The 12,538-nt window shown below is 43.1% G+C and overlaps 1 protein-coding gene across 9 annotated transcripts in view; it reads left to right on the forward strand.

Annotated features, from left to right (window-relative positions):
• Positions 1-12,538, forward strand: part of tns1b (tensin 1b) — a 136,354-nt gene that overhangs the window by 81,972 nt on the left and 41,844 nt on the right. For all 9 annotated transcript variants that reach the window (XM_035534725.1, XM_035534706.1, XM_035534697.1 and 6 more), the window contains 9 exons: positions 2,842-2,891; positions 5,635-5,806; positions 6,415-6,465; positions 6,641-6,763; positions 7,744-7,808; positions 8,240-8,323; positions 10,488-10,600; positions 11,129-11,189; positions 12,183-12,258. In XM_035534725.1, the coding sequence (XP_035390618.1) occupies positions 2,842-2,891; positions 5,635-5,806; positions 6,415-6,465; positions 6,641-6,763; positions 7,744-7,808; positions 8,240-8,323; positions 10,488-10,600; positions 11,129-11,189; positions 12,183-12,258 (795 nt within the window). The remainder of the gene's footprint in view (positions 1-2,841; positions 2,892-5,634; positions 5,807-6,414; positions 6,466-6,640; positions 6,764-7,743; positions 7,809-8,239; positions 8,324-10,487; positions 10,601-11,128; positions 11,190-12,182; positions 12,259-12,538) is intronic.

Below are 12,538 nucleotides of genomic sequence, written 5' to 3' on the forward strand. Positions count from 1 at the left end.
GGATATTGAAAGGGTATCAATACTGAATATGATGGATGAGTAAAATTCTACTCCATGGCAAATGGTGACTGGTATAAAAAGAAAAACCAATATTTTAATTTTAGAATATGCTAAAACAAATTTTTACACTCACCAAATAAAGTGTCTGGAAAGCATCAAGTCCACAGAATTGCTCTGAGGTCATAGGAAGATTGTTTAAAGCTGAGCACTGGGCAGGTTTTTCCTTGAAGCTGCAATGTGGACAGAGTTCTCCAGTCAGCTGCTGCCATGTCTGACACACACAGCGAGCATGGGGTAGCTAGCAGAACTGACCCAAACACACGTGGGTGGCAACCAAGCACAGCGCAGCAAAGTGGGAGGGGTAAAGAGCAGGAGGGAGGGGCCAAGGCGACCGATCCTGTGCGAGTGAGAGGGAGGAGGCTGGAAGGGTAGAGAGAGAGATAGATAGATAGAGATAGAAAGAGAGAGAGCAAAGTGAGAGAGAGAGAGAGAGAGAGCAAAAAACAAGGCTGAGAGAACGTGTGATGAGAAGAAAGAGGGGGAAGAAGGCAAGCTGTGGTCTGCTGTAGCTCTTGGCTGGGCATGTGGCGTCCTGTGAGAGGCACGGACCCCAACTCGAGGCTTTGATTTTTTTTTTTTCTTTGCGCTGGAGCAGCGAGGCTGGCTGTGGGAGAGGAGGATGCAGAGAGAGCGAAAGCGCTCCTTCCCCGCCATGAACCCCAGCGGCTCCCTACAGAGGAGCCTCTCCTCCCTCCGCAGCGCTTGGCGCTGGAGCACAGGCTACCTTCTGAAGGTAGGCTGCGGGGACCACATCACTGCTCCTCTTCCACTGCTCCCTCTTTTTATTTCTCTATCTTCTCCTCTCTTGCTCTGTGGCTCTTTTGGACTTCTTTGTGTAACTCTCCCTCGTTTTTCCCTGCCAACCCCCACCACCCCCCTGATCTTTCTGATGGTTAATTTGTCAGGCCTGCTCATAAGCAGCACCTCCAGCTGGTTTTGATCAGGCCCGACTGGGACCCCCGCTCCCCACCCCCAGCCTGCTCTTGGCTGCCCTTCTGGGGGTGGTAATTGTGGGCTGATTAAGGGAAGCATGGGCGTTTTTGGGGCCTGGCGTTGTGTGACTCTTAGTTCTGCAGAGGCCTCCCTTCCAGCCATGAAGAGCTTGTTTTCTTTTCGTTGTTGTTAGAAAGGGCCGCCAGCTTGCGGTGGGGGTTGTTTTGCTCAGATGTGTTTTTAATGTCAATGCTTTTTCATTGAGGGATACTGGCAATTGTCTTCCATGAAGTTCTATGTTGTGTTACAGTTTAAATGTTTTTATGGGTCTCTTGTTTTTAACGATTTATCATGTATCTTGGCCTTAAGAATTGACATCCACAGGAATATATATATATATATATATATATATATATATATATATATATATATATATGAATATATCACACACACAGTATGAATATATCATACACACTCTCCGTGTGTAGTTTCTAGAATAGTCCTCAGTGTTTTGTATAATTATACTGATTCTGTTTTTTTTCTTTGTAAGCATTGTTCCCATTTTGTCTTGTTGGCCATAACCTAGCATGGCATTTACATGGTGAATGAAGCCACTCTTCTATCTAGGTTGCACCCCCTTTTTAAACAGGCCCATGAGGCACTGGAAACAATTTTTTCCACTTCTCTAATTTTAGACAGGCAGCTTGTCAGGCACCTTCGATCATTACATTTTACTCTTCTTGGTTGGACTTCTCCAAGCCTGTCATTCCCCTTCCAGTGTAAGAGCGCACAGGCATTCATGAGCACTGAGAGAGCAGGACAGCTGAAACTGCACAGAGCGAACTTTGACTCTACTTTCATCATCCTTTAACTTTGAATCTGCTGTAGTACATTTACATGTACGACCTAATATAATGCCAAGTGCTTTTAGAGGGAAAGAGAAACTGTCCGACCAAATGTCCTATGGTTGTCCGACCTTTATGATCAGAGGACAGGGGCGATACTAGAGATGCCAGTCTGCCACATTCAATGGTCCGTGTGTAATGCTTAAAGAAAAGTTGCAACAAGGTCATGATGTTTGATTAGCCATGTCATTGGCTGGCTGCTGATTGTGACCCGCATGTGACAGAAAGGAACAGGAGCTTAAAGACGAGTCTGAACAACACTTTGAAGATGAGTCTGAACAACACTTTGAAGATGAGTCTGATCAACACTTTGAAGATGAGTCTGATCAACACTGAAGATGAGTCTGATCAACACTGAAGATGAGTCTGATCAACACTTTGAAGATGAGTCTGAACAACACTTTGAAGATGAGTCTGATCGACATGTTAAAGAATCTGATCAACAGTGTTGAGCCTGTGTTGTGCCAGCTCCACCCTCAGCTCAGCGTGACAGGAGGTGGCAAATATATTATACTGGTAGAGTTTGGAAAGCTTTTTCAGTAAATATTTCTGATCATATTTACTTTTGTGTTTGTGTGAGTATGTGAGACCTCCCTAATTTTTTTTGGACTTTTATTTTCACACACACACACACACACATATATATACATATATATATATATATATATATATATATATATATATATATATATATACATACATATATATATATATATATATATATATATATATATATATATATATATATATACATCTAAATGTATTTTATTATTATTATTTTTTTATTTAATTTTTTTATTTAATTTTTTTTTATCAACAATTGATGAGGAATAGCCATTGCTGGAATTCTAAGAATTGCCAGGAAGCTTCAAAAAGATTAGTGTAATGTGCTTAGTACTTAATACATCAAAATATTCATATGCATTTTCTTGTGTGTTTTCAGGGCTCAACTAAATCTTCTAAGAGCATGGAGTCCCGCCGTAGGCCGTCCAGGTAGGAGACGTTCAGCTGTTCTTCCTTCTCCGTCAGTCTGCTAATATGTTAATGTTGGCTATTCATAGTACCAGATTAATGAAAGCAGAGCCTTTGATTGTGCATTCTTGCTGTGTGATGATGACATGCAGAGGAATCAGTCCACAGTGCTGTTGGTAACAGCCACTCCCATATCCACAGTCTAAATCTTCTAGCTGAAATCTGTCTGCTTCAACTCTTCACTCATGTCCAGAGTCTCAACCTTTGGGCTTGAACATGACGGGTATGGCCACTTGATTATATCTGAAATCTAAACCTCTTCATCCATGTCCTTGTGTGTCAAGGATATTGGGCGCCCCTGTGTTTTGAACCCTGGAGAGGAGATCATGGTTTGTGTATGACCCACAAGCCTTTATCCAGAGCAGCCATGTTAGACTCTGCTGGACATGTCAGACTTGTCAAGCATGCTTGAGGAAGGTGACGTTCCTTCCTCTGATTTACAGACACGCATAATACAACACAGTGACAGATCTATGGTTATTTGGGTAAACTTTGCATGTCTGAGTTATGAAGAGAATTCAGATTTTACAAACAGTTCCTGAAGTGTGCTGCTCTTCTCTCTGATGTATATATGTTTTACATAAACAGCTCAGATTTTAATGTGAGTTTCCAGAATGAAATGCTTTAGTCCACCTCTCTGAATTTGGCAGCTTCATCTTCAGGGAGAACAGAAGAGATACCATGATCTTTATTTTCTTTCTCTCATGCACAAATGGCCTGCTGTCTCCTAAATAATCTTTAGGTTTAATATGTATATATTTATTATTTTTATATGATTATAGTACCTTTCATCCATTAACATATAGTTCATATATACCTGCTAACACATACTTTTAAGTTTTTATTTGACAGATCTTGCACTATATAAACAATAAGTAAAACAATGTTTCAATTATTAATCAACTATTATACATATAGTATGCAATGTGCATACTAATTATTATTTCTTTTATATTCTATATGGCACATGTGATCCTCACATAGTTTTTATAGACCCTTTGCATGTGAACTCGAGAGCCAGTGCTCCTCATTTTCATTCTGTTTCCCTCAATGAGGAAACCATCTTGCAGAACTTGTGAGTCTGTGTATTCCACAAAGAGGAGCAGAATTAAAAGATGAAAGCTTTTCTTTATATTTCATTTCCTGGGGAATTTCTTTTTATTGGACTGTGGGCTTAGGATGTAGTAGGTGCAGCTGGATCTTGGCATGGAAAGATGCTTGTTGCCATGACACCTTTCAGTGGTCTGGAAGTTGGAAAGCTCCAGGAGTTTCTGGAAGGCTTGGTGTGGAAACCTGTGGGAGAATGACATTAGTGTGTAGGCAGCTGGGTTGTTTAGATGAATCACTGTCCCTATTATAACTCATCCTGTATCCAGCTTGTGGCTCAAAACATTCCTGGTGCTGCACCACTGAGGGATAAAGTTCCCAAACCCCATATTATTAACATTAGGAAATCTTTCTCAGTTTGGAGCTGCTAGTAGTTTTGAAAGAACCTTGCAGCCTAACATTCAACATTCATCCTTTAATCTATAAATATCTAAACAGAGCTGGTGACTGTGCTTTAACTAGACCAGTTTGACCGGGTTAATGGAACGATAACGACCAGTCTACAGTAAGTGTTTGCGTTATTGGGGTTATACTGGCTCTGCTGCGCACATCGGCCACCTTCCAGAGTCTGAGGCAGGCCCTATGTTCCACCTGCATGTCATGGTGTTTATTTCACTAAGAGATGCTTATTGTTACATTCCTAACAGAAACTGTGCAGCAAATGTATTGTTTATTGTGGAAGTAAAAAACATGTGCTTTGTGTATGCGTCTGTTTAAAACACTTGATCACTGCTGTCCTCGGACAGATATTATGCAATTTTTTGGGGCCGGAAGGCAGAGTGAGGTTAGCGAGGAATCCCCTGATGAGAAGCAGCTTCTCCTGAGCATGGTATTTCTCCGAGAGGACACCCAAACACCTCAGACGTGCACTACTCAGAGAGGGGTAGAGGGGCTTCTGGGAGATCCCTCCAGCAGTGAGGACTGTGAGATTGCTACCTGCTGCCCTTTCAAAAGCTGCACTGGGTTTTTGGGTTTGTAGTGTGCCCATGCTCCTCATTATCCTCTCATCAGTTGGCATGGTGACTGAAGGTGGGTAGCGATTGGGTACTGGATTGCAGTTCCTTTAAATCATTCCATACAAGTGACTAAATTGTTTTCCTTGGTCTGCTCAGCACACGATGGAATATGGGGCATTTTCATATCTAGCTTTGTTTATCTCCACGATCAGTCTTTCTGGGCTGATTTGTTTTTTTGTTTTTTTTGGGTTCAAACCAAAAACAGATCACCAGATATGCATTTACATATTGTGTCATGCTGACATTTCTGAGGCAAAGCATCTTTTTGAAAAACAGTCTGTGTGATTTAGCGAGGAGCACAAGACTGCTAAGGAATGTATTGGTGAAAAATTTGCAGCAACCATGGTGAACAAGAGAAATACCTATTCAGAATGCAGTAAGGATCTCACATTGAGGGTCTGGAACAAGGCACACACACTGAATAAACTCATATTTGCCCTTATTTGGTTATGTAATGTTGGTGTGTAGTTTAGGAGCATTGGATAGCTGATTTTTAGAGCACTTTATCCTTTTCACAATTTGCCTTCCATTCTGTTTGTCTTTACTAGTCTTTGTTGGTTTGTCTGTCTCCAAACCTGCAGGAGTGTGAGTCTGATTCAGGCAGTGGAGGAGAACTATGAAGTGGACCTGGTCTACATCACAGAGAGGATCATCTCCGTGTCTTTCCCCAGCAGCGTAGAGGAGCAGAGTTACAGCTCTAACCTCAAAGAAGTGGCCAGCATGCTCCGCTCCAAACATGGAGAAAACTACCTGGTGAGCCAACAACACACACACACACACACACTCACACGCAGACACACACACATACACGCACACGCAGACACACACGCAGACACACACACACACACACACACACACACACACACACACACACACACACACAAACACACACACACACACATTTACATTTACGGCATTTAGCAGACGCTCTTATCCAGAGCGACTTACAAAAGTGCTTTGTCATGTACTCATAAAATACATCCTAGTACAGTACAGTAGGTTAGAGTCCAATATACCAATGAACTAGAATACTGTTGAAATACAGGGATCAATGCTGATGCCTAGAAGTGCAAAATACATAAGCTCTATCTCAGACAATGATAAGTGCAATAAAGTGCAGGGTCAGTGGTCATTTAAATATTCCACAAATAGATGGGTCTTCAGTCTGCCTTTGAAGACTGAAAGCTACTCTGCTGTCCAGACAGCAAGCAAAAGATCTTTACTCCATGCGCTGTCCGGACAGCAAGCAGACGTTTCTTCCACCATCATTCCACAGCAAGTGGAAGTTCATCCAACCTCCCACACACAAACATGCTCTGCTGAGTAGCAATATATTACTAATGCTTTTTACTTTTCTTCAGCTCTTTAACCTGAGTGAAAAGCGATATGATATCTCCAGGCTAAACCCCAAGGTAAGTTGGGTTTTCCAAAATATGCTTCATATATTCTCCAATATACTTCATATTTTCCCAATATGCTAGCACAATATGCATTACAAAAGAAAGACAAAAAAAACCCCAAAGCAACCCCCTCTGTTTATGTGTCTGTATGCATTTGTTTGTGTGCATGCTCCTGGGTGTGTTTCAGGTGCTGGACTTTGGCTGGCCAGACCATCATGCTCCAGCCCTGGACAAGATCTGTAGCATATGTAAAGCTATGGACACCTGGATGAGTGCTGACAGCCATAATGTTGTGGTCCTGCATAACAAGGTACGTCTACTCTCTTTTAAGAAATTATTGTAAAGATTGACAGGAAATCTTAACATGCAGTGCTCATAGTGTGCTGTCAGCAGATGGCGTTCTCACGCTGTTCTGTCCCGTCCTGCACACGCTGGCCGCGGATGCGCTCTAAGGTGTGAAGTGAGGGATTAAACAGCTGCCATCACTCTGCATTAGCTTTGCATTCATCCCACTGTTTGTGGAGCACTGAGGAACTCTTCTGTGGAGGAGCTTTGGAAGGGAAATATTCCTGGCATTTGCCCTCATTTTGAGAACCTTTGCTTGAACTTGCTGGGTCGCACTGAATGACACGAGGTCTTTTCTCAAACAATGCTGCAAGTTCCCTCCTCCATGCTCCTCTGAGAGGCTTTAATTACACAATGACCCAAGACTCTAGGACCTTTCTGGCCTGCTTTTTGGGATGGGGTCTTTTAAGGTGATGCTGATGTTAGGACCAGCAGTTGGTGAGATAGAAACCGGTTAAGGTGACGGCCTTATCTGCCTCCTTCCTGCTGCTGTGGGAAATGTCAGTGTGGTCAGTGTTGAGACTAGGCCCGAACATTAACACCATTGGCGAGGCATCTCTTTAATCCTGGTCCATGAGCTCCTCCGGGTTTGTGATCTGACATTGAGTGACTGAGAGGGAGAGCAAGGACTAACCCTGGCCCAAGTACATTCATTATACAGAAACACCCAGCATTTTTCAACAGGAAGCCATCAACAAAGCGTTGCTATGGCAAACCGTGTTGCTCCAAAAGGCAGCGGAAACTCGAGCGGATGATTCACTGGTGGAACTATGTAGCGTGTGCGAGAGCTCCGACAACCTACGCACTGCCCCTTTTCTCCTTTACGAGCTGTTCAATGAACTATAGCGACATGAAGAGAAATTAAATGATTTCTCTATACCCCTTGTTTGGAATTATCCCTTAATCCTCCATCTCTCTGTCTCTCTTTCTGTTGTTGTTCTGCAGGGAAATCGAGGGAGAGCTGGTGTCGTTGTGGCTGCATACATGCATTACAGCAACATTTCAGCGAGGTGAGCCCTGGACCTTGAGTGATTGCTGATCTAAATTCATGCTTTTGAGTTCTGATTGGGGAAAGACTATAATCACTGATCACAAGACGTGACATGCATTAGTGAAGCCCAGAGAAAAGCTGGGGAAACAACTGTTTAGACACATTATTCAGTTTCAGGACTCCGATTAATCATTCATCAAAGTCCTCCTTGTTATCAAAAATATGATGGATATTTTACTGTCTGTACTCATAATCGGTGAATTGGTCTGTTGTAATTGTAACAACATGAAACTCATACTGCTGTAGACATGATAACATCAAATACCTGCTGGAAATCAAACACAAGCAAAAATGTGTTTAATTGATTAAGAAATGCAAACATAAATGCAGATAAACCAAACTAAATATCCATAAGATAACAGAAGCTGTGTATGTTTGTTGGGCCTGCAGTGCAGATCAGGCCCTGGACAGGTTCGCCATGAAGCGGTTTTATGAAGACAAAGTGCTTCCTGTAAGCCAACCTTCCCAGAAAAGGTCAGTTTCAGCCCATTTCTAGGCCGACCTCTGCCTACCACGCACTGTTCAAGTTTCTTCACTTCAGCTGCTGCACAGCGAACCTAATGTACCAATATACAGCGTAGGCTGAAATGTACCAATAATCAGCTTAGGCCAGACTATAGTTTACTTTATCCATGAAAATGCAGAAAGGGTTCCACAGGATCAAACTCACTGTGTTCAATTGCTATAACAACTGAATTTCTGATTTGTAGCCTAAGCCTAATCCCTGACTAAAGTGGATTTTCTTTGGTCTGTGCAGTGTAGTCCAGAACTGGACCTAACCACAACAGGCAGGCATTTCCATAACAATATCATTTTTACTCTCTTCGTGTACATCATTCGAAATTTCTGGAATTTCACTTGCGACTTTTAACTTTTAACTGATTGGTCGAATGATGTGTATGTCTTAACTATAGAGCAGTGCAAAAAAAGTTTAGCCTCTGTTGGTCAAACACAGAAGTACTCATAACTGCATGAGTGAGAAAACTACAAGGGCAGATGGATTTAATATTATTTGTCTAGATGCTTATATGTTTACATGTTATTTTTTGAACTGAAGTCATCCCACTCCCTGGATGTGTGCCTTACCATTTTAAACTGAAACATTCTCCCAGAGGTGTAGTGATATCCTTAAGGGTCTGAGATTTGGCCTCTCTGTGCTGTTATTTCTTGGCGGCACTATAATTAGCCAGAAGTGGTTGTCCACTACTCTGCAGTTATTATGGGAGGCATGTGTAGCACTAACTTGTATTCCAGTATTTTAGACACACACAAAAAACACACACACACACACACACACACACACACACACATATTTCTGCATGGGATACCACATTTTCCATTACACAGAATACATTTAGCAACTTTTACTGCAAAATGCCCAAGTACAGCCTCGAACACAACCCCTCCATTTCACCATGGCAACCTATAACAGGATGAATCTGGAGTGATGATTACGGAGCCTCCCTGTCGTTAGGAGTTCTGACTCTTCCCTCCCTGTTCAAAGGCGCTAGTGCATTTGAACACAACCCCCCCATTCTCCATGGCAACGTACAACCAGAGGAATCTGGAGTGATGATTACGGAGTCTCCCTGTCGTTAGGAGTTCTGACTCTTCCCTCCCTGTTCAAAGGCGCTAGTGCATTTGAACACAACTCCCCCATTCACCATGGCAACCTACAACCAGCGGAATCTGGAGTGATGATTGGGGAGTCTCCCTGTCGTTAGGAGTTCTGACTCCTCCCTTCCTGTTCAAAGTTACTGGTGCCTTTGGTTTTATTAAATAGCCTCTCTCAGTCTCCTGTAAAAAGCTGTAATGGCCTCCTGCTGACATAAAATGGGTTCCGTGGTTGGCATCCTCCCTGGGAGCAGAGTCCTCCCTGCCTCTCTGAAGTGCATGAGCCTGCAGGAGCCCTGTGGAGGCCCTGCAGTGGCTGTGGCCACTGCCCTGCGTGGGAAAGCAGAGCCTTGGGCCCCTGGCCAGAGAAGCGCTCGTTGTGGTCTCCATGCCTCCCTGGAGGAGAGGCCCTAGTGCTAAAGTGGGAAGAAGCTTTTTCCTGTTTATGAATACTGAAGTGCCCAGGGCTCTTCTGTGACTTTTTGGAAATGGAGCAAAGGGCTGTTCCACTTAAATGGACCCACATAAACTGTCTTATGACCGCTAATGGAAATGGTCTATACTCCCAGCTGAAAAGATATCAAATCTTTATATATATATATATATATATATATATATATATATATATATATATATATATATATATATATATATATATATATATGCTCTGTTTTGATTGATGTATTAGACAGCAAGTGTGTGGAGAGCTGCTTCAACTAGGATTAATGAGCCTGCTTCCTGGTCACCCTGACTCCCCTAGCTAAGAATCACCACACTGGGTTTATTACTGCTGCAAAGTTTTGAATCATACCAACCAAAACATATAGGTAAGGGCTGCGTTTGTAATGTAAAGAATCTGCTATTTTGGGAAGTTGTGCCACTGTCTTTGGAAGCCTCTGATCTTGGAAGCCCCCCTACTTGTTTTCTGAAAGGTAGATATTCCAAAAAGTGTTCTATTCTTTTTTCTCTTAGTTTGAATGCTCTGTCCCTGTGCTTTGTGTGTGCTTGTTTCTATCTACTCCAGATATGTGCAGTATTTCAGTGGACTGCTGTCGGGCCACATTAAGATCAACAACAAGCCTCTCTTCCTGCACCACGTTATCATGCATGGCATCCCCAACTTTGAGTCCAAAGGAGGTGAGCTGCTGCTTTGGGGCCTAGCCTCGAGTTGGAGACCAGCCCTGGGTCCAAGCTAGGGGCCAGCCCCAGGTTGGGGGTCAGCCCGGAGTCCAGGCTGGGGGCCAAAAGAGAGTCTCTGCAGTTGCAGGTGATGGAGGCAGCATTCAGAGCCTTGTGTCATGCATGCAACTGTGGAGAAGGGTGTGGGGGGTGGGGTTTGTTTTCTGTAGTGTGAGTGTGTGAGGGATCACACAAGAGAGAGATGCCTGTTTGTTTTTATAATGTCATGCCTTTACCAGGCACAAGATGAATGAATTTATTGATGAATGGAAGCAAAGCGTGTGTGTGCGCGCACGTGTCACTGTAAATGTATGAGTATTTAGATGGGAAGAAGCACACCATTGGAACACTATGACATAGCAGTCATGCATATAGACCACCCCCCTCTCTCTAGGCCCTCCCTCTGTTCCTCCAACTATACTTAGACCTTCTTGTTTTCTCTTTCTTTCTCCCGCCTCCTTTTCTCTGCCTCTTTGTGACTTTCAGGTTGCCGCCCTTTCCTCAAGATCTACCAGGCCATGCAGCCAGTCTACACATCTGGGATCTAGTAAGAACTGGGCTGTTTCTAATGCCTTCCTTCACTCACTGTTCCCTGGCACCCTGCCCAGACTCCAGATACACGAATCACATGCCATCCTGAGTTCCTGGTCCCCTCCCACAATTGCCCTGTAGCACACACACACACACACACACACACTTAGAGAGTGCATAACGCGTGTCTCCCACAGACCTACAGTGTGCGCTCAGACTGCAGGTGTATTATGTATGATATCTCTGCTTGTGTATACAGTAATGAGATACACCTTCGTCTGTTTTACACAGAGTTGTGTGTAAGTCCACCTGAGTGTGTCGAAGACAGGAGGGGAAGGCTAGATCAGGGGGATTGTGGTCCAGTTTGGATTGAGAGGAGGAAAACGTTCAGCTGGCATGCTGGCTCCAGCAAACACAGGCCCCATTACATGTCGTATGGCATTAATAGCACCAGCCACTACTGTGCTTTACTGTCCCGAGAGAGACTTGGTTTTCAAAAAAGTGATATTTCAGAAGCAGAGTAAAGGGGCTTCATGTGCATGCGTTTATGTGTGTGTGCATGTGTCATTGTGTGTGGGCCAAAGTTTTTTATCAGTTAACATTCTAAGTACAACTGAGAAATATTGATTATATTCACTTGCAAGATTATTCTGCACCCTGTGGTATTTATCTCCTACATAAACACACATGTGCACACACACACACACAAAACCTTAGCCAGGGGTGGCACATTTTCTGCTTGTGTCCCAGTGGCTACATACACCTTAAGAGTATCATCACTCTGTCACCTGTGTCCACTTCTAAACATGTACTGCTCACAGGGAATGTGCAGAATACACAGTAATACCATCACAAACCCAGACACTGTACACTTTTGTACTAGCCACTCTGTAAGAAAACCTATTTTGTGCATTTCATTTTTTTAAATTATTTTGTAGAGAAATTGGTGGCGAGGGTTTTTGTGGTCTGTGCTTTGGGTGATGTGTGTTGTCCTATCTGTGATTCACAGTAATGTCCAAGGTGACAGTCAGACCAGCATATGCATCACCATTGAGCCTGGACTGCTTCTGAAAGGAGACATTCTGGTAATAGTATGCTCCCTACTATATTCACTACTTGCAGAATGTTTTTACTGTAGAATTTCCAGTGGTCCATTTTTGCAGTGTGCAAGGAATTTCAGTCCTTTACCTTTGTAAAAATGCTCTTATCTGTCAAGTGATTTTGATGACTTGCCTGACTTGCCTTGTTTTGCATAACACTCAGTCCCCCTCTGTTGAGTTATGTAGTTCACAGAGTGAAATCAAGCTTAGCCTCTAAGAAGTGTAGGTCATGTATGAAATATGGCCGTTAAAGGTGAAGGAAAGG

This window comes from Electrophorus electricus, chromosome 2, assembly GCF_013358815.1.
Source record: "Electrophorus electricus isolate fEleEle1 chromosome 2, fEleEle1.pri, whole genome shotgun sequence".
NCBI classification, from domain to species: Eukaryota; Metazoa; Chordata; class Actinopteri; order Gymnotiformes; family Gymnotidae; genus Electrophorus; species Electrophorus electricus.